The following is a 27,334-nucleotide window of genomic DNA, read 5'->3' as shown; positions in this document are numbered from 1 at the left end:
TTGACATAAATTCCAATTCGTTTCTATGCATTAATAAATGATTTCAAAGTCAAATAGACAAGCGCAAAGATAGAGATGACCAAAGCCAAAAGCCCTAGCAATGCCACCTCTGATGATTCTGCCAAGAATGAAAAGAAAAAGAAGGTATTGTATTTTTCACTATTTGATCCTTCTTAGCTTGTTTTCTGTCATAATTAATACATTGCTTTTGTTCATTCATTCTCAAATTCTTTCAAACGAGAATAAAGGCTTATATATATATATATATATATATATATATATTGTTTGATTGCCTTGAACAATTCTTCTGGTGCAGTCTATTATTCCAAAGATTTTCAGTTCAAAAAGAAACAATAGAAGTGGTTCCAATGATGATGATATACTTGGATCAGAAGGCAGTGGAGCTTCTCTTGGTATTCCTCTCTTAATTATGTCTTTCTTCACATATAATATAAATTCAATTGATGCCTATATAATATACACACATGATAATGTATTTCTTTTTTCTTTTTTCTTTTTTTATTCTGGGTTTGGTGGGCAGATGTGGATGAGAAGATTGCCGCAAGGAAGACAACATTCACAGAGGCATCCCCCATGATGAGAAAAAGTTTCTCCGGTATGCGTGTATAATAAATATATTAGGTGTATTTACTCATATTTTCCATGCTAATATATGTTAGATGCATGCAAAGTGCTTTATTTCTTTCATAACATAAAGTTAATTGAAGCCACAATTTGAAAAACTTGCGTTACATTAACAGTAGCTGGCTAGGGTTGTCGCTTTTGATTGAATCTTTACATGTTTTGGGTACAAGCCACGTACACATCAAAATAAGTCCAAGTTAGCCTTATCCTCTATTTCACACTATCCTGGTAGCTAACCTAACATCAATGAAGTGTTGGTCATTGGCTTGATATTTGTAAACTAGAAGGAAGAAAAAAAAATGGAGATATGGGGAGTTTTTCATGTATGATAGCGACCCTTTAGTCCGTATCATTTGAAAACGATGATTTTGGACTTTAGGATTTACTCAGAGTAAAACATGGTGTTGGTTTTTCTTATCTGCTTGCAGAACGACGGAACAGTTCCGGGAGTGAAGGCCTAAATTTATCAAACTTTGATCAATCTATGGCACCAGCAACAGAAATTAAAGAACTCAGGTGTGGATTCTTATCATTTCTTGGTTAAGTAAATTCTCTTATATTTCGACCTTTTCTGCTTCTGGTCAGTCTCATGTTGAACATATCTTATAGAAAAAATCATGTCGTTGGATTGCAGGATATGTGTTGCAACATGGAACGTGGGAGGCAAGACACCCGACCCTGGCCTCAACCTTGAAGATTTCTTGCAGGTTGAAGATTCTGCTGATATTTATGTCTGCGGGTATGAAGAACACACGTTAATGATCTATTTAGCTTTTATTCTATGGCAAGGTGACAAAAAGTGACGAATGGAAAACATGCAAAATTTAATGTGATGACAACTTCCATTGGAGTCAATTGATTCTTTCTTGATGTTATTTACTGGTTCAGAATCTTTGAGATGAGATCTGTTTGGTGCAACTTGTCTAAAGTTCATACTCTTCAGGTTTCAGGAAATTGTTCCACTCAATGCTGGAAACGTATTGGTGATTGAAGATAATGAGCCTGCAGCAAGATGGCTAGCTCTTATAAGCCAAGCACTTAACAAACCACTGCATGATTTCACGAACTATTATTCCGACTCAAGCCACGGTTCAAGAGGCCTCAACAGCAATAAAGACTCGAAATCACATAACTTCTTTCATAAGCCTTCTCTGAAAGTGCTTAGCAAAAATTACAGGGCAGATAGTAGCCTTCTCAAGATCTGCAATTGTCACGAAGAGTCCCAGCCTAGAGAGAGGCAGAGAACAAGAAAACTTAGCGACCCCATCAACAAACTAGAATCAGCAAAGGAACTTCATCGTCGTCCAGAAAGCTTTGCCGATGACATGCTTTATATTCCTGACATGCCTACCTCACCTTCGTCACCGACCAACAGGACCTATAACCTTATTGCAAGCAAGCAAATGGTTGGAATTTTTCTTTCAGTGTGGGTTAGAAAGGAGTTGGTGCCTCACATTGGTCATCTCAGGGTAGATTCTGTTTGTAGAGGAATAATGGGTCGTCTTGGCAACAAGGTAAACTGAGTATAGTACTAAATGCTCATCCTTGAGCTAAGCCTCCTTGGCCAAGAAATGCAGGGCCAAATTGGAATATTAAAGTTGCCCCTATCATTTTCTTGAAAAAGGATCATCAATTAACGGAAAGAAAAAAGAGAATTTCCATTTAATATGATTCGATCCTCCCTGTTGTATTAGTTAGACAACTATCATCAAAATCTCTTGATCTTATGATCATGTGTCAGCAAGCCTGGTTATTTTTAATTAACAAAATGGCACGTTCTGATTCAGACTATTAATTTGAGAGGCTTGAGCCTGGAAATATCCAGAGAAGGAGAGAAGTATTATTTGAAGTGCATGTGCAATTAATAAATCTGGTATGCATTTGAAGTTTGATCGGTGCAGTCTTACATTGCAGGGATGTATATCAATAAGCATGTCATTGCACCAAACGAGCTTTTGCTTCGTGTGCAGTCACCTGGCTTCTGGGGAGAAGGAAGGCGATGAACTAAAGAGGAACGCTGATGTAGCTGAGATCCTCAAGAGCACACAATTCCCCAAGATTTGCAAGCATAGACCTCGTCGAGCCCCCGAAAGAATAGTTGATCATGAGTGTGTTAGACTTTTCGTATTATTATTATTCTTCATTTCCAATTCTGTAGGTGTAATATCCAATCTTTTAACTTGGGGCCTTCTGTTTTTAACACTGCAGCCGTATAATTTGGCTAGGAGATTTAAATTATCGAGTAGCTTTGAGTTATGAGGAAACAAAGGTTCTGTTGGAGGATAATGACTGGGACACCCTGCTGGAGAAGGATCAGGTCTGTTGCTTAAATCTATTTCTCAATATCACAAAGTAATAATAATAATAATAATAATAAGCAAGCCGTGAGTCCCCACCCCTTGTCTGTTGTTGTAGTCAATGTCATTTCACCATTAATTTACTGTTGGCAGTAACCTTAACAACAGGCATCCTTTTCTTGACTCTTCTCTGAAACTACACATCATGTTTAATTATTCAGCAATTGTGTGTTGGATCATCCATCTAAAAGTTTAAGAGATAATCTAGACAAGATATCTAAATCAAGTCTCCTTAAATCGTCACAGAGTCACAGGAAGTCAAGTCTGCTTCAATTTGTCTAAAGCTTATTAATTGCACAAGAACAGGAGAATGGGATGATCATGCTCTGTGATTCCTTCTAACATTTAAAGCCTAGGAAATTAAAAGCTTAACAGGAAGGAAGATGCTGTTGTTTGACAGGAGATTTTACATCCTTATTTGACTTGGTTTAATGCATTGACTTCAGTTGAATATTGAAAGAGAAGCAGGGAGAGTATTCAAGGGTTTCAAAGAAGGACAGATCTTGTTCGCTCCTACTTACAAGTACACACAAAACTCAGATTCTTATGCTGGAGAAACTGTTAAATCCAGAAGGAAACGTCGAACACCAGCATGGTAATTACTCTTTTAGTATGAACAGTATAAACTACTAATGAAGAAAAGAACAGAAAAATTCATTGCTTGAAGCTCGTATTTCAGGTGCGATAGGATATTATGGAGTGGTGATGGCATTGAGCAGTTGTCCTATGTCCGCCGCGAATCAAGATTTTCCGATCACAGACCGGTTTGTGCTGTCTTCGCAGCAGAGATTGAAATGAGGAGCAGGACCACTAACAGACTCAGGAAAGGTTACTCCTGCGCAGCTGCAAAACTGGAATTTGATAGCTGCATACCCAAAAGGCATAGCTTATATGAATTCTAATGAAGAACCAAATTGTACATCTCATTAGTCATTTTTCTTTGAAGAGGCAATCAACATAGGAGTATAATTAGGAAACTACTACTTGCGCTTCATAGATTAATGTAGCAAGAATTTACCAATTATGCAATTCATATACAAATTTACTTTGGGAACAAGCACGGCTACTTTGAATAACAATAAATTCTATAATATTAAAAAAATGAAAAAAAAAAACTTGAATTTTCAAAATTTGTTTCAAGCAAGTTCATTCCAAGCAATACAATGGCGAACTTTTTATGTAAACTCATGGCATGGGAGAAACAGAAACAGGCAGCCTATGCTGCAAAAGTACGAGAACCAGTGAATCTTATTGCTACGGGATTTGAAGAGTTTCGCTGTGGCAACCTTTTACTTCCTGTATTTAATGTTGATCCCCAGTTTTTGGCAACTTTGGAGACTCCATGGCGGCAATCGGTTATTATGAATTTACTGGGTAGAAGCGTTATAACCTTCAAATTTCTTTACACCAAGATTGAACAGCTATGGAAACCTACTGCTGGTTTTGATGTACTGGATTTGGGATTTGACTATTTCTTGGTCAAGTTTGATGGGAAGGAAGATTTTGACAATGCCTTAGGAAGGGGGCCATAGATGATACTTGATCATTATCGAACAGTAAGACCACGGACTCTGGATTTTCATGCGTCATATTCCATAATAGATTCTACTAAGGGACCTAGTAAGGCTCAACTGAGGGAAACCCACTTCATCTGAAGCAATGGCCAAAAACAAGGAAGCCCATGTTGATCCAGTGACTTCTTCTTCTTCTTGTCAGACTCCTGCCACACAAAATCACATAGAATCATCGGCTCCGTGTGTTGGTATGTCTATTCAGATCCCAGTGGTGGATCCACAACTTATTCAAATGGCAGAGAACAGCTCAGGTAGCGTTTTCTGCTACTGTAACTAATACAACCTCACATCTATCACCACAACATCTTACAGATAATCAAATTACAGGCAGTTAAAAGGAAACCCCCTAACCAAAAGCCTATGCCCAAACCAGAGCCTCCCAGTTCTGTCCCTGGGCCAGGGAATGATAGGTCATATCCATGGATAGTGAGGACATTATAGATAGTGTGAATATGGCTGATGCTGCAGCTCAGCCTGCGGATCCTGCCGCTTAATGATCATATGGGTATCCTTTCTACATCTTAATCATTTATGTGATGGCTCGGCATTTCCGAGGTGCAGGAAACTTGGACTTTAGGTGTTATGTACATGAATTGTCTCGTCTTCATAAACCTGATATTTTCGTAATTGTGGAGAATCATATAGCAATCCCTACTTTGCTTTCATATATGGAGGGATGAACATCCAAAGCATTGTCGGTCTATAAATAGAGCCAGGGATGAACATCCAAAGCATTGTCAGTCTCTAAATAGAGCCCCTAGACATATAACAAAAACCCTAAAAGGGGTTTATGCACAGCTGTTTTTCCTTCTCGAAGCTCCAAGCCACGCCAGTGAACATCATCTTAACAAAAATCTTTACATATATCTAAGGAAAAGAGTACGTATGTGAATCATCCCCCTTTCATGAAAGGAAATCCCTAGAATTGGAATACAAAACATGTTACTTATTCCATATAGACAAGATCCACGACACCGTAGAGTGTTTTGCCTTGAAAAATGAAATACAAAGGCTTGTAAACAAAGGTTATCTCCAGCATTTTATGAAGAAGAACTCCCAGCTTGACCAGAGGGGGGAGAAGAAAGTGCGCACCATGAGACATTATCTGAAATCAATGTGATCCTAACTCCTAAGCGAGCTATCTGCTAGGAAAAACTCCAGCCAATAAAGAAAAGCAAGTCCTAGCTAGTTACCTCCCGTGCTCTAAACCTATGGTATAAATCGATCATGTTCAACCTAGAAGATGGAGAAGAGGTGGCTCCCATTTAGATACCCCGGTAATCACATTATTAAATATTACGTAGAGGGTACCTTTGCTAGAAAAACACATTATTAAGGGGAAAAAAATGATGAAAGTGCTTAATTAATGCAATAAAAAAAAGTTGGTGTACCAAAATGAGAATTATTAAAGTCTATTATGCACTCAATTGAGATAAATTAAAACGTTATGTACCAACAACATATCAAAATCAAAGGACACGCCATCAAATCATTAAACGATTAACAAAGGTAGACAAAAAGCACTTGGTTCTGGTTGGAAGTTCTAAAGAAATATTGGTGTACTTGAAGGGAAAAAAATATTAAAATTTATGTACTTGATATATATTGAGAAAAATTGTAAAGTTGGCATGCTCTATTTGTATAACTTGTAAAAATTATAGAACATTATCATTTCTCATTTTCAACATATATATGTCTATATTCCTCATTAGTTACTAAATTTGAAATTTTAATTCGAGATATAAATTTATAAGATATTTAAAAATATGATTGTAGTTTTTTTTTAAAGTGTTTTTCGCTTAAAAATTTATCAAAATAATATATTAAAAAAATAATTATTTTAATATTAACATATCAAAACGATATAAAAATATTAAAAAAAAAATTATTTTTTTTTAAATGCTTTTAAATCATTAAAAAAAAACAAGTTATTAATCTTCACATATAAGAAACATGAAAAATATAATGTGTTTTGGCTTTATCGTGATCAATCTTATACATACAAGGAATTTCCTTGAAATTTATAGTTATAGAATTTGGGAAAGGGAATCATAAAAAAAGGGAAACAATTAGAAAATGAATGGATTGTTTTTTATATAAACACCTAAAGGTCAAAATCATAGGATTAATACTTAATTTTGCTTAAATGTATGAAGGATGTGCTTTTAAGATGTGAAAACTATGAATTATTTTGATGAAAAAATAATCGCTTGAAAGTCTTAGTTTTAGTCAAGGGGGTAAAAATTGAAGGAAAAAAAAAAGGAAATAGAAAGTAAGGGAAACAATTAGAATCCAAATAGATTATTTTTATACAAGCATTTATTAAGTATTAAATTTATTAAACCGGTGCCCATTCGTTAGTGGTTTTTCTCTAAGCTGGTGCTGCATGCAGTTTATCCATACCCACGAGTGCCATCAAGCTTTTTTTTTCTCATTTTCCTCTCAGCTATTTTAATAGTATAATCGTAGTATACTTTTTTGGCTTATCTGCAGAATAACCTCTTTTTGGCTGTTTTAATAGTATAATAGGACGCAATATATCCCCTCTTTTTGACTTCCGTTCTCAAGAATCAATAAATTTATCCACAGCACGGCGACATTCCATGCCCGGAAACCACCATCATGTTCTTCCAAGATTATTGAATATTCAAGCACTGGATCCTCGAAACAAGAACACAACGTATTTTTAGCTGTATTATGAGTAATGATTACCTCCTTTATGTATTTTGAGACCCAATGCCAGCACTTCCAGGAAACCCAGCAGGAATCTAAGCAACAAAAAGGGTTATATATATTTAACAAAATATTCAGAGTACGGGTGTTTTACTGTAGCATCAGATGCTCATTGTTTGGAGTATTTAAAACTTTTCTTCTTTTTTTTCACAATTAAAATATTTTTTACCCTTAAAATCAATGGAATTCAGAGTTGTTAATGAGGGGTTTTTTTTTTTTTTTTTTTACTTTTCATAAATTTTTAAATAATAAAAATATTTTTTTATCACGGGATCAAAAAAATGTTGCTATGTTGGACAAGGGTTTTTTTGTTTTCTCCATTCTTATATACAATTAAAATACATATTGGATCTCGGGAAAAAAATAAAATAAAGAAGTAGTGAAAGATACAAAAACATCTCAGCCTCAAGCATCCTATTTTTCCACTCAAGGACCACATGATATTTTACTGTAACGATCCATTTTACACCATATTAGAGTTTTTGTTAACAGGGCAGGAAAAAAGCGAGATACCCCACCCTTAAGGTTTTATCTTTTTCCATTGAAGGGTAGCATGATAATCTTACTGTTAGCTAAACTGTGTAGAGTTTTTGTTAATGTTAATATAGCATTGGTTTTCTCTCCATCAAATCAGTGAACATCACTACTATTATGCACACAAAACGAGAGCTTGCCTTCCTTCTCCGCTCTGTAATCAACTTTTGCAGATACCTATCTCTCTTTCCTTCTGTACGTGCTCTTTGTGCATTTTCATCATTTCACTCTCGCTCTCTCATTCTTACAGTACAAAAACTGCCCTTTTTGAAGTCCTGGTAACTGATGCGCTTCAGTGCCATACCTGCATTCATTGCTTTTAATCTTCCCTTTCAGGTTTCTGTTAATATCTTGAGTTTTTGACTTCCCAGCTAGTGTCCTCTTCCCTTCCTCGTATCTTGTTTGAAAACAAATACTCGTCTCTGTTTTTGCCTTGTTTTGTTCTCTTCTTAAAGAAAAGAAAGTTGAATTTTTTTCTATTACAATTTCGTTTTTCATTACCGGGTCTTGTCTCAATCCTATAATTAAAGCTTTCCCCAAGTGGGTTTGTCGTTTCTTGGAGAAAAAAAACTTTTATGTTGTCATGGCAGGAAAAGCCTGTTCTGTTTCTTGACCAAGGTGTGTGATTTTGAGGTGAAAGGTTTTAGCTTTCTCATACTCTTTGTTTTTTTTTCATTTCCTTAGCTTCTTGGATTTCTCCAAGTGGTTTTATGGGTACTGTTTATTTCCCAGTGCATAAGTTTGGATTTTGTTGAAGCCATTGCCTCATTTGATGAACTTTCTGTTTACAGGCTTGAGAAATGGAGTTGATTTAATGAACTGTATTTTAGTATTTTGGCTCAAAAATGGGTTCTGCGAGCTCCAAAGTTGACAAAACTGAACCTTTGGCTCTGTGCAAGGAAAGGAGGAAATTCATAAAGCAAGCAATCGATTCGAGGTACAATCTTGCAGCAGCTCATGTCTCTTACATTAACTCTCTTAGAAACATTGGTGTAGCTCTCCGGCGATTCGCTGAAGCGGAGGTTTTGATAGAGTCTTCTCTGTCAACAACCTCAGCCACCGAGCTTGACAAGTCTCCGTCACATTCTTCATACCTCTCTCCCTCTCCCTCCCACAATGCGGAGGTCTCAGATTCACCATTGCACTTTGAGAGTCCAATATCACCACCAGTGTTGAATATGAGTTATATGAGAGCTGGTGGAGGTGGTAATGCAGTTACTGTTAAGTTTAATTTGAATAATAGTAGTGATTTTGTAGAAGATGAGTCGTTAGGGTTCTCTATGCCGCCGCCGCCGCCTCCTCCTCCTTTTGAGTCAGGTGGCTCTTGGGATTTTTTTGATCCAAGTGATACTGGTGAGAGTTTTAGATTTGTAGGGCATGGTGACTTGGATATGGAGTTTGATGATATTGGAGGGTGGAATGAGTTTAGGAGTGAAAAGGTTGGTGTTGAACATAGTGTGGTGGATGCAAAAGGAAAATGGACAGAAGTTGGTTTAGATAAAAACAGTCAAGTACATGAAGAAACTTTGAAGCCTGGTGTGGAGCAAAACGGGGTTGAAAATTCTGGCAATTCAATAACTCAAAATGGCAGTTGTAACTTCGTAGTGGAAGGTACCGCCACATCATCTGGATTGAGAGCAGTTGAAGGTTCTAGTGGACAAGTACTTGTTGGGCAGATGAGGCATGTAGAAGAGGGGCAGAATGTTAATGTTTCCACCCTTGGAAAATCAGGTTCAAAGAGGGAGAAAGCAGTAGCGGTGAACAATTTGTCTGCAGAGAGAGAGGATCCGTCGGAGTTCATTACGCATAGAGCTAAGGATTTTCTTTCGAGTATTAAGGATATAGAGCATCGCTTTTTTAGAGCCTCTGAATCTGGCAAGGAGGTCTCCAGAATGCTTGAGGCAAACAATATCAGGGTTGGATATACTGAGGCAAAAGGTAATTACTTCTGTAAATGAGTCGAATGGCAGAGTTATAGTTGGCATATTTATTTGTCCACTTAAATTCAAATGCCATGGATGCTTGTTGGTGCAATTTTTGAAACTTTTTTAGTTACCGAACTTTTGTGCAAACATAGTATAACCACTTCCATTCTCATAGGGGGGTCATCTGCCTCAGCTATTTTGGTGGCTATAAAGTTTGTTTGCTGTCGTGGAAAGACTGCACTTGTTTCTCATGGTAAGATTAGCTTCTGTTGCGAGTCAATGTTTCTTTTTCTTTTTTGTGGGACAGTTCGATCTTTAGGTCAGCTATTCAGAAAGAATATGCAAATTGTCTTGTAGAACCTGTGGTGATTTTGAGGACATAAACAGCTTTCTCAATGTTTTTTATTTTTTCATATTTCTTTCCATTATTTCAATTCTCCATTTCATGGAGTTTTGTGGGCGGCAATTCAATGTTTCAGTCAACTATTGAGAAAGAATTCGCAAATTATCTTATAGAACCTGTGGTGATTTTGAAGACATAAACAGCTTTCTCAGTGTGTTTTTTCATATTTCTTTCCATTATGTCAATTCTCCATTGATTTTGTAGAACCTATGGAACATATGACTAAGGTCATCACATGGAAACGGACAGCATCTTTGAGGTCATCTTCATCAAGAAATCCTCTTGTCACGGCAACAAAAGATGATGCCTCTGATAGTGGTATTGATTTTGTTGAAGAGTTCTGCATGATTGCAGGGAGTCATTCCTCCACCCTTGACAGACTGTATGCATGGGAAAGAAAACTCTATGATGAAATAAAGGTATTTTTTAAAGCCTTTTTGCTTTTATACAATTGTTTTCTTCTTGACCCTCTTGACTTTGTAGTTTTTCCTACATGACACTGTGTGATGGGAAAATGTGTATCGACAATGTTCAGGGCATATCAATTTTAAGGTGTTCATGTCATATTAAGCTCTTATGGGCATTGTTTCCATTATTAGATGCTGATTACGATATAGAATCTTTATTGTGTAATGTAGAAAATCATTTGAATGCACATGACAGTTTAGCTGGTGCAGAATGCCTATTAATTTCTGATGTAAACATAGATATGTGTTCATAGAATAGTATATCTAAAGGTCAGCTTTGTGTCTACAGGCCGGTGAATCTATCTGGAAAGAGTATGATCGGAAGTGTGACCAGCTTAGGCACCAGTTTGCCAAAGATCAAAGCGTTCATGTGATTGACAAAACCCGGGCTGTTGTAAAGGATCTACATTCACGCATAAGAGTGGCAATCCATTCTGTAGATTCAATATCAAAGCGGATTGAGAAAATAAGAGATGAAGAGTTGCAGCCGCAACTTCTAGAGTTAATTCAAGGGTAAATACGAGTTTGTTTTCTGTCTGTCTTGATATAGTTGAGCATAGAAGCTTTACTGCTAAAGTCACTTGTCCAGTTGTCTTGAGATTTATAACCCTTGAGGTTCATACTGAACTAAATATGTGTTAATTCATCACTATTTTCTGGCATTATATTAATGATCAGTGAGCCTATGCAGGTTGATCAGGATGTGGAAGAACATGCTTGAATGCCATCATGCACAGTACATCACAATCTCATTAGCATACCATTCAAGGAGATCAACAGAAACTCCTCAGGGAGATACTCGGAGGCAGATTATGGCTCAGCTTCAGCAGGAGATTGAATGCTTCGGTTTTAGCTTTGCAAACTGGATTAACAGTCATGCTTCCTATGTGGAAGCTCTAAATGGGTGGCTGCAAAATTGCATCCTGCAACCACAGGAGCGTTCCAAGAGTAGGAGGCCATTCTCCCCTCGCCGACTCTTGGCCCCACCTTTATTTGTTCTCTGTCGTGATTGGTCGGCTGGTATCAAAGGTTTGCCATCTGAGGAACTTAATAATGCCATCAGAACCCTCTTAACTGATTTGCACCGCCTAATGGAGCAACAAGAAGAACAGTTACAAAAGGAAGAGAAAGTAGTTGATGTAAACAATGGAGAATCAGGAGGCAAAGAGAATGAAAGGAATGATGACGTGTCATCGAGCTTGTACTGCATACATGCAATTTTGACAAAGGTTCTTGACAGACTGAACAATTTTTCCGAGGCTTCATTGAAAATGTACGAGGATATCAGGCAGAAAACTGAAGCGGCTCGAGTATCTTACTTGAATTGCAGGCCGCTTAGGTGTTAAATTTAATTTGGAGCGTATAAGCATTTCCAAGTTTGTGGTTGGAAATAGAAACTTGTACATACGAAATGAGTTGTTTCAAAATGCTTTTGAGAAGCAATATAATACTTCTTGTTTGGGAGTGAATTTGCAACTTTGGAGAAGCTCTTGTTCCGTAGTTAAAGCTGTTCACTTGACAGCTTGCCACTTCTTTACTCTGCTGTATCTGCTATTGCCTTCGCACCTTGGTTGATGTGTGAAAATAATAAAGCAAAAGTGAAGGTTACATCGAGCCCGTTGGTTGACGTGGTTTCTTTTCTTAAAGAATCTTAATGAGTTTCATTACCTGCATCTTGCTAGTAAATTCCATTACTTTTAAAGTTGAGTTCTAATGGTACCTGTCTTCTTTCTACAATACAGACAGTTCCCCTGTTCTCTCATTAAAAAAATTTGAACCAAGCATTAGCTGCCTTTGGGAAGAGTTTAGTTGAACAAACTACAACAACGTATAGTTCTTTCAATTTTGACAACATTATCCTCACGCACTAGAGGATGCCAGCTTAGGTTTTCGGAGATGCTATTCTACCTTGACCCAAAAGAGTTTTAAGCGAGGAAGAAACAACAAGAATAACGATTGAGAGAATTCATCCCCTATGTGGGGAGCTTCAGTTGTTAACTTTTATCTTTTGCTGCCTTCAGCTTCCTATTAAAATCAGAACCCAACGTACTGTGTGTACTGAGCATAAGCTTCTGACTGCATGGCAATTGGGGCCCTTGTAACATGATTTGGAAGATCAAATGCGTCAACAAGCTCCTTCGCAATATTTCTCACTTGGAAACTTAAGTAATCTGTCAGCTTGTGGATTGCCTGCACAAGGCGATAGTAAAATGAATGAAAGTATGCAGAAGACCCACATGTTCTCCACAATCCAACTCATTTTAACGATCTAAAATGCAGAGATCAGGGGGGAAATTGTTGTAGCACCAATATGGCTTCTGGTTCAAAACATCCTGGCTTTTTTTCTCTTTCCTTTTTTTTTTTTTGTTTTTTCAATTCTGAAGGACATTTGAATACCTTAGCTTTGTTTGGTGCCACATAGTCAACATTTCGATAGGTTCCTATGTCATTCCAGATTTGATTCAAGGCATAAAGATCGCAGACAAGTTTCAAAGCAGCTCGTGTACTTGCATCGGGACATCTAGCACATAAAACGGGAAATTAGAAACTAATTAACGACAATAAAAAAAAGATGGGATGTTCTGTAGATGGGTTTAGGAGGTACTTCTCCACGGTTTCAATGAACTTTGCAAGGATGACAGACTCAATATGAGACTCTGCAAGTGTCAGAAGGTGATTCAAGCATCGATTCCAAGCTCCAAATCCCCCAAGAGTTTTAGAATGCTTGCGAAGTCGAACAGCAGCACTTTGAAGCAATCTAGATGTTCGGTACTGTAAGAAGAAGAATCACAAGTTTTTTAGAGAAAAAATAGAGATGATTGCTGGGTTTATGCGTGTGATTTTTAAGAAACAACCAAGGATAAGAACTCACTCTGAAGGCATCCAGTTGGAATTTAGGATCTCGCAAGTGTTCTGTACCTTCCCAGCGTGCTGTTACAGGATTTGGCTGTGAAAGGTACGTGTTCATTGATTCTCTCAAATAGTTCCATGTAACAGCCAGTGTCCCACCTTGAAATTTTTGCTTGTATTGCTTCAAGAGATCAGCTGCTACCTGTATCAAGTAAACATTCAGATCAAGCTTTCATCTGAACAGAAACAATGCCTAGTAATCTATAATACCAGAATTCTAGAGATAGATAGTAATGTTCATAGTGGTTCTTATTTCATTTTATCCATAAATGAACCTTACATCCAGTTTAGTGACAAATCCATCTCATGAACAGTTCAAATCTTTTCTGTTACTCCTAGAGTTTAGCACCATGAATTTTGGTATCCTCGGGATTTATGCAACAAACAACCTAGGAGTTTGCATTGAGGGTTTTCAAGCAAGGACACGATAAAATGAGATGTGCAACCTGTTGTAGAAGTACTGTGTTATCCCCTTCAAATGTCTGGAATATGTCATGATCATTCCTCAAGATACCAAACCGGTTGACGGCAGCATAACCATGGCCACCACAGGCTTCCCTACAGACACTCAATGATTTTGCTGTATAGGACGTCACATAAGCCTTGAGGCCTGCTGAAAGTGTATGGACATCTCCAACCAATTGTTCAACATGTGTCGTTTTCATCTGAGAATATATTTCTACCAAATACGAAGTGGCAAAATGAAATGCGTAAGTTGAAGCCAGCATTGGCATGAGCTTGTGCTGTTGAGACTGATAATCAAGAATACTAACTTCAGGTTGCTTGGGAGGACCAAACTGCTGGCGCAGTAGAGAATATCGGATGGCAATTGCATTAGCAATCTTGAGGATACTAGTTGAAGAAGACGCAAGGACTACCCTTCCACCTATAAGTTCCCCTAGTGTAGCAGCAAATCGTTTGTTTATGGTTGGAAGACTACTTGTGTACTTCCCATCCCGGGACACATCTCCAAATCGATTGAGAAGATTATCTCGGGGAATTCTTACTGAAGTGAATCTTAATGCTCCATTATCTACCCCATTCAGGCCAACCTTGTGACCACAATCATGTATTTCAATTCCTGGAAGTACCTGATGGGTCTTCAAATCCCTTATTGGAACAATGAAGGCATGGACACCCATATCAGAGACACCTTTAGCATCATGATCAGGCAGCATCAGCTTAGCAAAAACAGAAGCAAATTTTCCATGAACTGCAGCATTGCCAATCCACCATTTGATGGCCCCGTCACTGGGTGTGTTAATTATAAATTCATCTGTAGTTGGATCAAATGTTGCATCTGTTTGGAGACCTTGAACATTTGAGCCTTTGAAGCACAAACGTTGAGTTTAGTTCAAATATGTCAATGTTGCAATTCTAGAAATTTCAAGTAAAACACAGAAAAATGCATACTCCCACGTGACACTCTCACGGAAAAGTAAATAAAAACATAAAAATGAAAAGCTTAGGACTATAATCTACAATTTGTTCTCTTATGTTTTGTGTTTGTTTTTAGTTAATGAATCAGTTCTGCATCATAGTCATGACAGATAACAATGAAGTGAAAACAAACGACAATGCTTAGATGCCCTTCCACATAAAATACTGGGACCTCAGCCATTTCTAACCCAACTCAATAGGGACTATCACATACATATCTTCAGAAAGTTTCACTATTTATGCAGCGCATATGTTTCTGCAGGAAACCTCGTCTACTCAAAGATAATGCTTCAATATTACAATTCAAAAAAAAAAAAAAATATGATGACTTGCAATCCTCCTGAAGTTCGCTACAGGTAGAGCTGAGAACTAGTTGCGATACTCCGTTGATGTATGATACATAACATCAATGGAGAAATATTAAGGTAGCTAATACCACACCATCAGAGGTTTAATTTAATATCAGAAACACAGAGAGAGAGTTACGAAATAATACGGATAGAAAAGATTACCATGATGAAGCTCCGTCATAGCAAAACAACCTGGATACTCCAAACTGTCAATACCTCCAAAGTACTTATCCTTATGCTTTTTGGTTCCTAGGTTGATCACAGAGCCTCCCCAAAGGCTGCAAATTTAAAAAACTTTCATCTAAACAGATGATGAACAATTCAACAGAAAAACAAAGGTCACAAAATTAACTGCTTTTCTCAGGTTATCATCTTTAATATCTCAACACCATGAATGAACCAAAAAGAAAAGGAAAGAAGCAGAAATTTCAAAAGACTACATGAAGAAACATAGAGCTTAACAAATTCTAAAGACAGCAAATGAAACAGAGTAATAGGCATGAACAAGGGAATGACTCAGGATAGATGATCCAAATACCATCAGTATGAAATAAATCATTAGAAAAAGAGAGAGGCATGGCTGCATAAATTGATTCACAGTAGAACCCTCAGTGAATGCCAAGTACAGAGAAAGCAAATATTCAACAGAAATTCATGAATAAGCAAGCATTACAAGACAAAATACCATGTCTTAATTTCCCTATCTACCTTGCAGAAAAGAAGGAAAAACAAAAACAAAGCCCAGAAGAGAAAAACGAAGAAATGATCAGTCACTCACCTATACTGAACTCCCAACTTGATACCAAGAGAGATATCAACAGCACCAGCAGCCTCAACAATAGCAAAATACTTGCCAGGATCTTCAACAACATATTTTAAAGGCCTAATACCAGCTTCTTTAATCAAACCATACATTTGTCTCCAACATAGCTCTCTATGATCATCTTTTGAAATCTCCAGCGGTGTTTGCAGCTCTGGCCTTGCATGAAAATACTCATAAATCTTCTCTTGTATTTCTCTGTATTTCCCTCTCATGTACAGCGACAACTTCTCCGTTTCCACCTCAAGTTTTGCTGATCTTGCACATGGAAACAACCCTAGCTGCTCCTGAGTGTCATGCTCATGCAGAGGGCGGGGTACGGGTGCCAGGTGCAAGGAGACCCGTTGGATTCGTCGAGATACGATAAGTGTTTCGTTCTCGGCCGTGGGATTTTGCTTGTTTTGTTCCATTTGTACCTCTTTAGGGGTTGGTGGTGGTGATCAATGATCAATGAATGAAGGCAGAGGTGAAAGGTATTGCGAGGTTGCTTTCTTTGTTTATACTTTATAGTTTTATACGGGGAAGGGGAGAGGAGAGAGAGAGACGTGGGGCCTATAAGAGTGTACAGGTGGCGAGACGTGATGGGAGGAAGCGTGGCTGTTAACATTGGCGCGCCTTTCAACGTCAAGGTGAGTATGTTCTGATGATGAAACTGAGTGATAAGAACCGAGAGAGATTTTTCGGGTTTTGCCTCTTCTTTGTTGACAGAAAATAAATACAAAAGTAGGAGAAATTCTAAGGTGCATATATGATAATTAAAAGCATCTTCTTAGTTATTTTTTAGAGTTTATTTAAAAAAAAATAGATAGATAATAAATAAAATTATAAGTAAAGATATTCTTGTTATTTTTAAATAGAATATATATTTTTCTTATATATTATATTTTAAAATATATATAATAAAAAATAACTAATAAAATATTATTATTATTATCGAGATAGAAAGAAATCGGCAGAAAGGAGACAAATAGCCTCCACAAACAAACTTTAACGGCAAGGGAGACAAAAGGTTGAACATATTATTTTTATGTTACTTGAAGACTAATACCTCTCTTTTGTTTTTCTGTTAATAAAATGGTTGGGATCTTAGGTTTACCAAATAAACATAAATTTTCTTCGTCCAATCACGTGGGACTTGTTCCTTGATATTTATAAACATGTGGATATATTTATGTATGATTCAATGTGTGTAAATCTTAATAAAGCAGTCTCCACCTGTTTCCATGGGATTGGAGTAGACATCATTTTATTTTTATTTTTATTTTTATTCTAGGGGGACAAGCAACGTCGTGGTCTATCAACATTTATGAGCTATATCTGCAATTGTTTTTTGCTGACAATAATTTATTTTTGCTGACAAATATTATTCATCTTTTCTTTCTTTTTTCTTTTTTTTTAATCTCAACTTCCTTTCATAATCTTTGATTATAATCGACAGAGTTATTATTATTTATCATTACAAATAATTTTTGAATTATTTTATTGAATCCATATATAAGCTTTTCAATTTATAATAAAAATTATTTGATTGTAAAAAAAATACCCTCAAAATTTTCCAACATTCTCTCGTTTCTCGGACTGAAACACAGAAAATAAAATTTGGTTTTTGAAACATGAATCTCCAGAACAATAGGGACCAAATGATAGAAAATCTAAGATTTTTGGGATAGAACAAAAGTTTCCCACACGAAAATCTCAATGAGGAATGTGTTCTTGTTCTTTGTCAAATATGATCCTAGTTCATTTATTTTCTATTTTCAACCCCAATTAAGTTCTGATTTCACACAATCGAAACCAATTCATTTTGAATATCCTAAAAATCTAAGCACATTGGAGATAATGCATATTGAAAGAAAAACAGAAAAAACAATTATATTATAATTTTGGAGGATGAAATTGCAAAAATTAAAAGTTCAATGAACAAAAAAATAAAAGCACACTGTTCATATGAACAGTTGAAGGCAAAGAGGAATGAGTCTGCATGAACTGTGTTTGGTGCTTAAGTGAAAGACCCATATGCTCTATTTATTTCTTTAATCTAATAAACACGACCAAGCCCTGTGAGAATATTTTAGCACATATACGAACTAATTAATTTCTCAAACACGACTATATATTCTACGAAGAATGCTATCACGGTTTGAAATCTTGCCCATTGAAGTACAAATAGGGCTGTTTACCAGATGATGTTAGTGTATGCACTGCTGAAAATCCACCATAGTTACTCTGTGACTTAGTTAAGCATATCTTGGCAATATATTCGAATGGCTTGTGTTCCCGGTTGTAAGTTTGGTTCACATACTCATCGATTGGAATCCACTGCAAACAAAAAACAAAAACAAACGAAAGGAAAGGAAAAAGAAAATGATTGTTATTAGTATAATCATTAGAGATCTCTATGGATTCACATTTTATATTTTTCTCCGATTAATTCATAATAGATTTATCATTGAATGAACTACATTGTTGATATTCAATGTTGACCCAAAAAAAGAAATCGTAGGTATAGCTAGTCCGTGAACAGCATGCCATCACAATGTGAAAGTTGGATAGGTTCGAGCTATAGTCATTAGGCCCTCCTAACCTAAAAAGACCTACTTGTTTCAAAGGATCAAAACAGCCAGTTATCAAGAGAATTCCTTGTCGGTTCTTGTAAAATATTTCATTTAGACAAGGGATTCTAAATACATCATAAGTTAACTTTTTGTGATTTGTTTTCTCTATTATCATGCTAGTGCTTCACTGATTTTCGCATTCATGGATCTGACATGATTCCATGGATGGCCAAATCACAACAATGTAATACTGAAAATTCCTCATACTCGTATTGTGTTGGTTTTTGTCTCTACAAGGGTGCATTCAACTCATAACTATAAGGGCCCAAAAACTGAGTTAAAATGCTGACGCAAAATCAAGTACCAAAGCATTTCATTCACAAATGTCAACCCTCAAGATGGAACACATTACTAGCTTTTTGAAGTAAGATAATGCGATTGTAACTTCAATGACTGGTTCAATTTTTTGAAGAGAATATTTATCCTGTTTAATAGTTGACATGTACTACAATGTCCAGTTCAAGTACAAGAAAATACACTGTCAAAAAGATGAATAGTACCTGGGCTGCCTTAATCTCTGAATCTTGTTTTGTGATGTCAAAGGATAGTGGTTGTAACATGCAAACAAAAAATAAATCTGATTTTCCAAGGAATTGCTGGTGGGTTTGGCTGTGCATAAAAACAAAAAGGAGAAATCAATTAACAGGAACAAGCGTATGTAAATTGTACAAAGACTTGAAACATTTCATCTTTAATGTTAGTATCCTTCACAATTAAAGATGGACGACTCTGGTTTTAGTTTGCAAATAATAGAAAACCGACATCCACTCGCCTTATACTGAGCATGGAGGATCCCCATACTCAAAACTCATGTTACAGCAATCACTGATAGAAATCATTGGTTGATGTCACCTACAAGATCGAAGGATCTTTTCTTATTCAGACTGGGTTATGCAACATGAGTGTATCTACCCTAACGCCTCCGAAATAGACTATTTAATGGAAGCTCACTAATGGGGGTGGGCAGGGGAGCCTGGCTGGCTAAGAGTAAATAGGAGCACATTACACATCCCAAACAGGGTTTCTTCAGCTGGTTTGCTATCAATAGGCGAAAGATTAAGCCTACAAAAAGATAGAATTATCTGATCCTACCTGTCTACTCTGTAATCAAGCATACGAAACTAGAGATTACATTCACTTTTCATGCCCAAACCAACTAAACAGGTTTGCTAAGATAAGTTATGTGTTCATTAAGGCCTTAATATAGCACATCATATCTTGTCATTTTAAAATGAAATTCTTATCTCATGTTTTTCTGTTCCCCTTTTTCTTGGAGTGGAAACATTTGAGTGATAACTTAAAAAGAAAGGAATGGAAAATTGAAGTGATTAATGAGAAGAGATCTTCTTACCTGAATGCTAAAATTTCCATAAATTCTGTGTCAATCTGAACCATTATAAAGCCAAAGATGTTAATGTTAGAAAGATGTGAAGACTTCAGAGGATGCAAAATACAACAGCATTTAATTTTGTTTGAAACCTGTGGGATTTAACTTACTCCTGTCTCTTCTTTTACTTCTCGAATTGCAGCCGCACAAATATCCTCACCCTGCGGATGCAAAATTTCACCATGTGCACACCATGAAAAAGCATTAACATATAACCACCATCATATAATGCTTACCTGATTAACAACGCCTGTAGGAAACTTCCATGCATCTTTACCTTTGAAATATCCATGTTTCTCCTTAACTACCAGCACCTTCCGCATAGAATAATTTGACCTCAACATGAGACTTGAATAATCATGACAACCAACCAACAAAAGTTTCTAACTGAATTACTGTTTTAGCATTTTATTGAATTTCTTTATATTTGCTAACCATACTATGCATTAAATAACTATTTTGTAGCGGCAAGAACCTGATTTGAAGATCAGAAATCACATTTTCAGCCTACCAATGACGGAACAAGAAGGGTGAACTAAGAGAAAATTGAATTTTCCTTACTCGATGACCCACCACCACCTTAAGTTCAGAGAAAAGCATAAATATATGAATGCTACAGTCGAGAAGAAGTACCTCTCTCTTATTGTTCATAACAAAGGCACCAATGCCAACTATATGTGAAGCATTTGCAGGAAGAGTATCAGGACTGTCAGGAATCCAATAGACCAGCATCAAGTAATTTGATTCAGCATGGTGGTACCTAAAACCCTCCTGCACAATTAATTACAAAAACACTCTATCATGCCCAGGAACGCAATGGAGACATTGAATCAATTATAATTGTTTCCAGTTGGAAACATTAAGTGTACGAATTTCAGAGGCATGCCACTTTGCATTTGTGATTCACCTTAACTGTAGGTTCAACAAGGTTAGCTTGCTGAATAGGCAATTTGATCCAAACACCCTTCTTCCCCTTAAGAAAAAATGAAAACAAGTTAAACATGGTGCAGTTAACACGTAAGATCTTTTTAGTAACTAGCCATGATCTTTTCGAAAAGGAGGTTCTCAGTTTTATTTACCTGTTGCCTCCATTGGGATATCGAAGCTCTGAGCAAAGGAACATAGATGTGAGAGTCCATGGGTTCCTTCATATCTACCACAACTCCTCCATATTTATCATTAACTGCATTAAGTAGCCCAATCTGTTGAACTTTATCTGTTGGTAGTGCTGTCTGTCCCTTCAATACACTGGTTGGGGGAGACGACATATTTCTTCTTGAGATTGGGAGTCTATTACTGGACCATAAAAAAAATTAAAATAAAAAAATCAAGAATCACTTGTCCAGTTATGCTATGCCCTTTCGAAACCCAACTAAGAGCCTGCTGGCACAAGGAGAAGTAAGGATTTACAACTGAGTTAAGTCCAGGAAAACCTTGAAATCGCTCTATCTTGCTATGAGAGGTGAAATCTGTCATGAATCCTATTGTATTTGTCACAAAGCAGCCCCAAAACTCGATCTTACCTAGATGAATAGTACGATTGCCTTGAAGAGGTCCTTGGATTGATTGTAAATTTGACTAATCTTGATGTTTCTAATAATAATAATGCAAGTCCCTTTCTCCGGATAGATAAAAAAAATACAGAAACAAGGAAAACTAGAAGCATCTTAGTACGCTCAAGTCAGCTATAGAGACAATAATAACTAAATAAAAATACACTACTGACCAGTCGGAACCCTTCACCAATGATACCTCGCCGGTCTGCTCTAGCCCTTGAAAACTTGCAGAATCGATGAGATTTCATCGAAAAAGGACTTAGGGCATATACAGGGATGTTATGAATGAAAAGCCAAAAAAATATTAAAAAAATATTAACTTAGTTTTCCTGTTTACATGAATGATAAATAAAATATTAAAATATTATTCTTACTTATTCTGGTTTTTTTCTTTGATTTTTGTTTTAAAAAGTATGTTTTTTCAGTTTATTTTTTATAAAATTATTCTTATTTCATTATCCGAGCAACGTTACTAGAGTTTAATATAACATCATCGCAGCTTACTCTTGAGTGATTCTGTGTGCTCATTATGTGTTGCTTGCAGCTATTTTATAATTTTATATAACTCCTCCTCATCTTCTTTGATTGTTTCCCATGAACTCTCGCTCACTGCATGTCTCTAGTCTCCATGACCACTCGTTTCCAGGTAATCATGATCATCCTTGTCCATAAATGTTAACATAGATCACTAGAACTCTTTCACAATCCATCAAGATAATATTTTCATGCACACAAATAATATTTTAGACACCGTTTGGCATTCCGTTTCAAACAGTATTTTGTCTAAATTCAATTTTTTTTTTTATTAAAATTGAGTTCGGTTTATACTTTTTGAATCGTTTTGATGTGCTGATGTCAAAAATAATTTTTAAAAAATAAAAAACATCATTCACATGTATTTCAGCATGAAAAGCTATTTAAAAAGTAACTGCTACCACACTGCCAAACACACTCAAGTATTTCTTTCCCCCAGCTTCTCCTTAGTTGGGTCTTTCGAACGCTTTATTTAAAAAATTGAAGGGAATATGTACAAACTTTTATTAAAAAAATAATTAATTTAGTATTGCTAGGGCCATGTGACACAAGAAAAAATAAAAAAAAAACTTTTTGTCATCTTTGATCCATTTAGCCCAGATACCAATAACTTTTTATCATTATTAGGCATTAACCTGAATAACAACAACAACAATACACACGCGCGTGTAATTATTCGGGTCTCGACCTAAATGATTGTGCCTAATAAAATTTTGTTCTCAGCATATTTTTTTTAATCTCGAGGAGTTAGAATGCATTGTAGCACACCTTTCATAATACTCTTATGATTAACTGATATATTATTTTTGCAAGTATATATTTTTATACACATCACCATCTTTTTCGGTCATTGATAACCACGCAATACATTTTATTTAAGATATGCACCTCTTTCTTAAGCAATAACTATTTTCTTTAATATATCACTATCATTTATTAATTTCTCATCAATGATGGTGTTAAATATTACAATCAATTATAGGCACCAACATTTTTATTAATCACTATGATAACATCTCTGGACACCATTAAAGATGAGCTGACATGATTAAAGTTTATAAATATCTTGAGCTATCAAGTAAATAAAAAATAAATCTTAGACAAAACATTATTTTTTTAACAACTAATTCTACATCTATTTTTTTCTCTCTCATACAACTATTGATTTAAGCATTTAATAATTTGTATTTTTATAATTATCTTGTTTTGAAGCAAACCTCCACCACTTTGTCAAGCTCAACAATCAAGCCTAATTTATGTCTAGTTTTGTAAAATGCAAAGGCCTAATTTATGTGTGTAGTTGTTTTACAGCTTCATCACTTATTTCTTCAATTGTTTCCCATGGAATCTTGCATGTACACATTTTTCACTTATTGGTTGAGGCATATTTATGGCCTTTTTTTTTTTTTTTTATATATATCCTTTTAGGTGCGTATATATTCATAAGCGAGAACATGGAGTCATGGGCCATTTCTCATCAACCATTTAAATCATAAAAGCTCGTTTAATTGCTACCAACCCATTTTTCACGAATGGGTCTAGTTGGGTGCACGAGATCAATTCTTAGGTATTACAGGTATGGATCTAATTAAATGTCCCTTGACTAATTCTTATTATTCTCCATTTAGATGAAGTGTTTTTCAAACAAACAAAAAAAATTTTATTTTCTTATCAAACTATTACATTGCATCGCATCTCATTAATTATAATTAGTCTTTATATTTCTTAAAAATCAACAAATAAATTGAAATGCAACATAGACATTATTAGTTATAAACATAGGGTTTGAATATGTGTTCTATGAAACCATAAAGGTTAATAAACTAATTTTTCCAAGCTACGAGTACTAACTACTAAGTCATAATTAAATAAAAAAACATAGAGTTTGAATGTATAATTCAAGAGTCCTAAATAAACTATTATATTTATCAAGACGGGCTTGTATAATGTCAACTCTAGTTATATTTTAATATAAAAGAGAAAGTAATATTTTCGAGAGACTTCATATATAAATACAAGTATATTTTTTTGATATAAATACAAAAATATTTACTCTTATAGACATAGAATAATCGATTCAGATTTAGCATTTTATTTGATATATTAAAAAAAAACATGAAAATTATATTTTAACGAGACGAATTCCCTAAAAAAGGAACAAAACGATCAATTTAACATACAAACCCTAACTTGCCTTGCCACATGAATATTGAAGGTTTTCTCTAAAATGATTGATTTTTAATAAGAAAACACATTGCAAACTCATGAACGTGGGAAGAGAGAAAGCATCAATGGCGGTGGGTTTCAAAGTTAATTAGGGCTTTTATTTAATTCCTTTTCGTTTTTCTCTGTTTTTTTTTTTCCTGCTGCAGACAGCATCTGCAATCTATAGCTAGTAGTCAAGCAATCAAAGGTTAACATTGATAGCTAGTACTTAGTAGCATAATTAGCGGGATGAGGGTGTCAAATTACCATTATAAAGACTGAATTAACTGTTTCTGTGAAGTTGAGGTGCTAATTTTAGACTCCTTTTGCAAGACAAGTTAATTTTTAGGCTAATTCCTCGTACATGGATTCGAAACAGCAAGCCTCTCAGCAAACAAAATTGATGATGCTCAGTCCGGTCGGCAAGTGAATGTATCCCTCGAGTTATTAATCAAAATTCGATTCTGTAGAAGATCGCACACCCAAAAAAAAACACTATATATATATATATATCAAATCTATTCTCTTCTAGATTTAACCCGGTTAAATTTCACAACATAAAACCCAAACTTAACCAGGCCTCCATGTTAAAAGGTTGGTCGCAGGTTTAATAACACTATCCCGCTCTAGAGCCCAAGTAATTCAAAGCCCAATCAACATGGTTCCCGCCTCAACCGGATTACTACTTACGCCGTCAACTTTTCGTTACCCAAAATTTGCAGATGTTATTTGCCGCGCACATTTTCATTCTTTAATATTTCAAAATTTCACAGATTTTAAGGCTTCGTGCCATTACCATCAATCTTTCCACAATATATGTCCAGATTCAGCATCTTACGAAACAAGGTGTTTTCTTTTTTAGTTGCTTAATGCATTATTTTTACTGGTTACTTTAACGTTGTCTGTGTAGATCTCTGTTGACGAATTCAAAAGTTTTGTTCTTTAGGTCTTGTGGATTAGTGGGTTCGCTGCAAATTTCTTTGATTTTTAGCTAATCGGGGAAGTGGGTTTTTCGTTTTTCTGAATTTGAAAGTTGATTTCGTTACTGGTTCTTTTTCACCTGTTTCTTGTTTCTGTTGGACTAACAATGAGTGGAGATAATTTCACTTCCAAACCGCGTGCCGCTTTGGGGGATGTGACCAATTTTCCGGAAAAAAGGGTGTTTTCATTGATTTCTGGTGATTTGGGGCTTAAATGTAGAGATGGGTGTGGTAAGAACGTGGATAGTGTAAATGGGGATTCAGGTTCTGCAAAACAAGTTTGTTTAGGAGTTGAAGATTTGGTGAAAGAGAAATGTGGTGGTATTGAGAAAGGTTGCAATTCGTTGGCAACTAGCTGGGAGATTGATGTTTCAGACGAGAATGTAGCTGGTGTGTCTGTTGTCGCAGATAGGCCTAGTGATGCTAAGGAAACATCTAATTTGATAAATGGCTGTATTGATCTTGTCAAGAGTGGTGGTGCAGGTACACACAGTATTGGGGAAGTTAGTTGTACATCTAGTGGTTCAGTGCATACGAGCTCTGGGCCGTGCACAAAAGATAGTGATGGCGAAGGGAAATTCACCTCCAATGTTATGCTGATCAATCCAGTTGGTCAAGCATTAGGTGGTGGTGCTTCTGCAAATGATGACAATGATTCTGGTGTTGGTAGGTTAGCTAGAGAAACATGTGGGCCTGTTGAGTGGTCGAGGTTGCCCACTTCACAGGGTTTGAAATCGTTTGAGTCGGAAAAGTGCACAACTCTCAAGGGTGATGTTTGTGCCAATCTGAATGCAGGTGCTGACATGCTCAAAGCTTGCTCCTGTTCTTTTTGCTTGAAAGGTAAGCCCTGCTTTCTTTGTAATTTCCATTATAACTATTGATTACCGAAATTTAGTGCTCATATATGTATGTATGTATCTAAAGAGAGCCTTTCACTTCGCAATTTGTCAAGCAGCTGCTTGTATTTGGTCGGACCTATATTACCAGGACATTAAAGGCCGACAATCTGGTATGTTTGTCTGGAGCAAATTAATTATTGCTAGAACTGCATTTACGTTTTTCTAAATTGCTATGTTTTGTCAATGTGATGCACCTGTTTTCGGCTGTTGACTTCATGTGTTTCTTTTTCCTCGCAGCATTGAGGAAGAGTCAGAAAGAAGCGGGAATCTTGGTTACTAAATATGCTAGGGGAAACGAGGCAGACATTCATAGCCAAGTAAACTCTAACAAATCCTTGAAATTAGTATCTGACCTCACTGATCTGTGGAGGTCCCACTTTCGACACATGGAGGATATGTTTGCTAATGAAAGCAGCCAACTTGTGAGTGTAGATTTTCTTGCTTTGTTAGATAACGTTTCTCAATGAGGAAAATTTGGATCCTTTCCCTGGTTTGTCAGAAGGACTCCCGATTCCTATTGCTGGAATCACGATCTATTGTGTCTTTCCTTGAAATCATTTATATTTTGTTTACCTGAATTTTGATTTTTTGGTTGGGTTTACTCCGTACGAGTTTCAAATCAATGGCCCTGATGACTTATTTTGATCACTCTCTTATTATCATGAACTGTGAATTTTGACTTAAATCCCAAATTTTCCTTGCAGCAAGCTGGATACGTGACACTGAAAGATTTGAGGGACAGCTGCAAGATGGATCTAGAGATGATCACTGGGATGCCTTCGGACACACTTTAGGGTGCTTCTGATGCATCTGATGTTTGTAGGATTGTCTTGTCATTCTAATTCTTGTTATTTCTGCATACAGTATGTGTAATGTACACATGCACTTCTGTGTGATCTTGGCTTGTCTAGCAAAGTTCTCCTATGTTTTACTATTGTTATTAAAAAAAAAATTTATATCTGCACCATTTATAAGATTTGTTGTTGCAATTGCTTTTACA

The 27,334-nt window shown here is 36.1% G+C and overlaps 5 protein-coding genes across 7 annotated transcripts; 3 read left to right on the top strand and 2 right to left on the bottom strand.

Annotated features, from left to right (window-relative positions):
- The first annotated feature begins 952 nt into the window (after positions 1-952).
- Positions 953-4,084, top strand: LOC118032541 (type I inositol polyphosphate 5-phosphatase 5). Its single transcript, XM_035037258.2, has 7 exons — positions 953-1,161; positions 1,280-1,384; positions 1,589-2,159; positions 2,560-2,753; positions 2,854-2,962; positions 3,449-3,597; positions 3,682-4,084. Exons 1-7 carry the CDS (start codon positions 1,130-1,132, stop codon positions 3,902-3,904), a joined length of 1,383 nt encoding a protein of 460 aa, XP_034893149.1. The 5' UTR covers positions 953-1,129; the 3' UTR covers positions 3,905-4,084.
- Positions 4,085-7,852: 3,768 nt separating this feature from the next.
- On the top strand, positions 7,853-12,107 carry LOC118032474 (uncharacterized). Of its 3 annotated transcripts, none has more exons than XM_035037199.2 (6): positions 7,853-8,038; positions 8,635-9,781; positions 9,944-10,021; positions 10,376-10,590; positions 10,928-11,151; positions 11,330-12,107. In XM_035037199.2, the coding sequence occupies exons 2-6, from the start codon at positions 8,689-8,691 to the stop codon at positions 11,982-11,984; spliced, it is 2,265 nt and encodes a 754-aa protein (XP_034893090.1). In that variant the 5' UTR covers positions 7,853-8,038; positions 8,635-8,688; the 3' UTR covers positions 11,985-12,107. The 3 variants fall into 3 exon arrangements, with proteins under 3 accessions (XP_034893090.1, XP_034893082.1, XP_034893074.1); XM_035037191.2 differs by having other exon boundaries at positions 7,853-8,476; XM_035037183.2 differs by having other exon boundaries at positions 7,854-8,461.
- A 256-nt stretch (positions 12,108-12,363) lies between these two features.
- On the bottom strand, positions 12,364-16,651 carry LOC118032493 (acyl-coenzyme A oxidase, peroxisomal). Its single transcript, XM_035037209.2, has 7 exons — positions 16,117-16,651; positions 15,501-15,616; positions 13,995-14,875; positions 13,511-13,690; positions 13,244-13,410; positions 13,036-13,159; positions 12,364-12,828 (listed from the first exon to the last, which is right to left on the bottom strand). Exons 1-7 carry the CDS (start codon positions 16,566-16,568, stop codon positions 12,673-12,675), a joined length of 2,076 nt encoding a protein of 691 aa, XP_034893100.1. The 5' UTR covers positions 16,569-16,651; the 3' UTR covers positions 12,364-12,672.
- A 1,353-nt stretch (positions 16,652-18,004) lies between these two features.
- On the bottom strand, positions 18,005-22,220 carry LOC118031758 (nudix hydrolase 2). Its single transcript, XM_035036249.2, has 10 exons — positions 21,887-22,220; positions 21,684-21,775; positions 21,240-21,456; positions 21,068-21,133; positions 20,794-20,931; positions 20,397-20,474; positions 20,271-20,321; positions 20,125-20,159; positions 19,274-19,382; positions 18,005-18,477 (listed from the first exon to the last, which is right to left on the bottom strand). The coding sequence occupies exons 1-10, from the start codon at positions 21,962-21,964 to the stop codon at positions 18,292-18,294; spliced, it is 1,050 nt and encodes a 349-aa protein (XP_034892140.1). The 5' UTR covers positions 21,965-22,220; the 3' UTR covers positions 18,005-18,291.
- Positions 22,221-25,198: 2,978 nt separating this feature from the next.
- LOC118031744 (uncharacterized) lies at positions 25,199-27,334 on the top strand. The gene is made up of 4 exons (XM_035036240.2): positions 25,199-26,275; positions 26,391-26,444; positions 26,572-26,756; positions 27,039-27,334. Exons 1-4 carry the CDS (start codon positions 25,543-25,545, stop codon positions 27,126-27,128), a joined length of 1,062 nt encoding a protein of 353 aa, XP_034892131.1. The 5' UTR covers positions 25,199-25,542; the 3' UTR covers positions 27,129-27,334.

Source organism: Populus alba, chromosome 5 (assembly GCF_005239225.2).
Source record: "Populus alba chromosome 5, ASM523922v2, whole genome shotgun sequence".
In the NCBI taxonomy this organism is placed as follows: Eukaryota; Viridiplantae; Streptophyta; class Magnoliopsida; order Malpighiales; family Salicaceae; genus Populus; species Populus alba.
The sequence above is the reverse complement of the archived record's forward strand: the minus strand, read 5'-3'. Positions and strand labels throughout refer to the sequence as shown.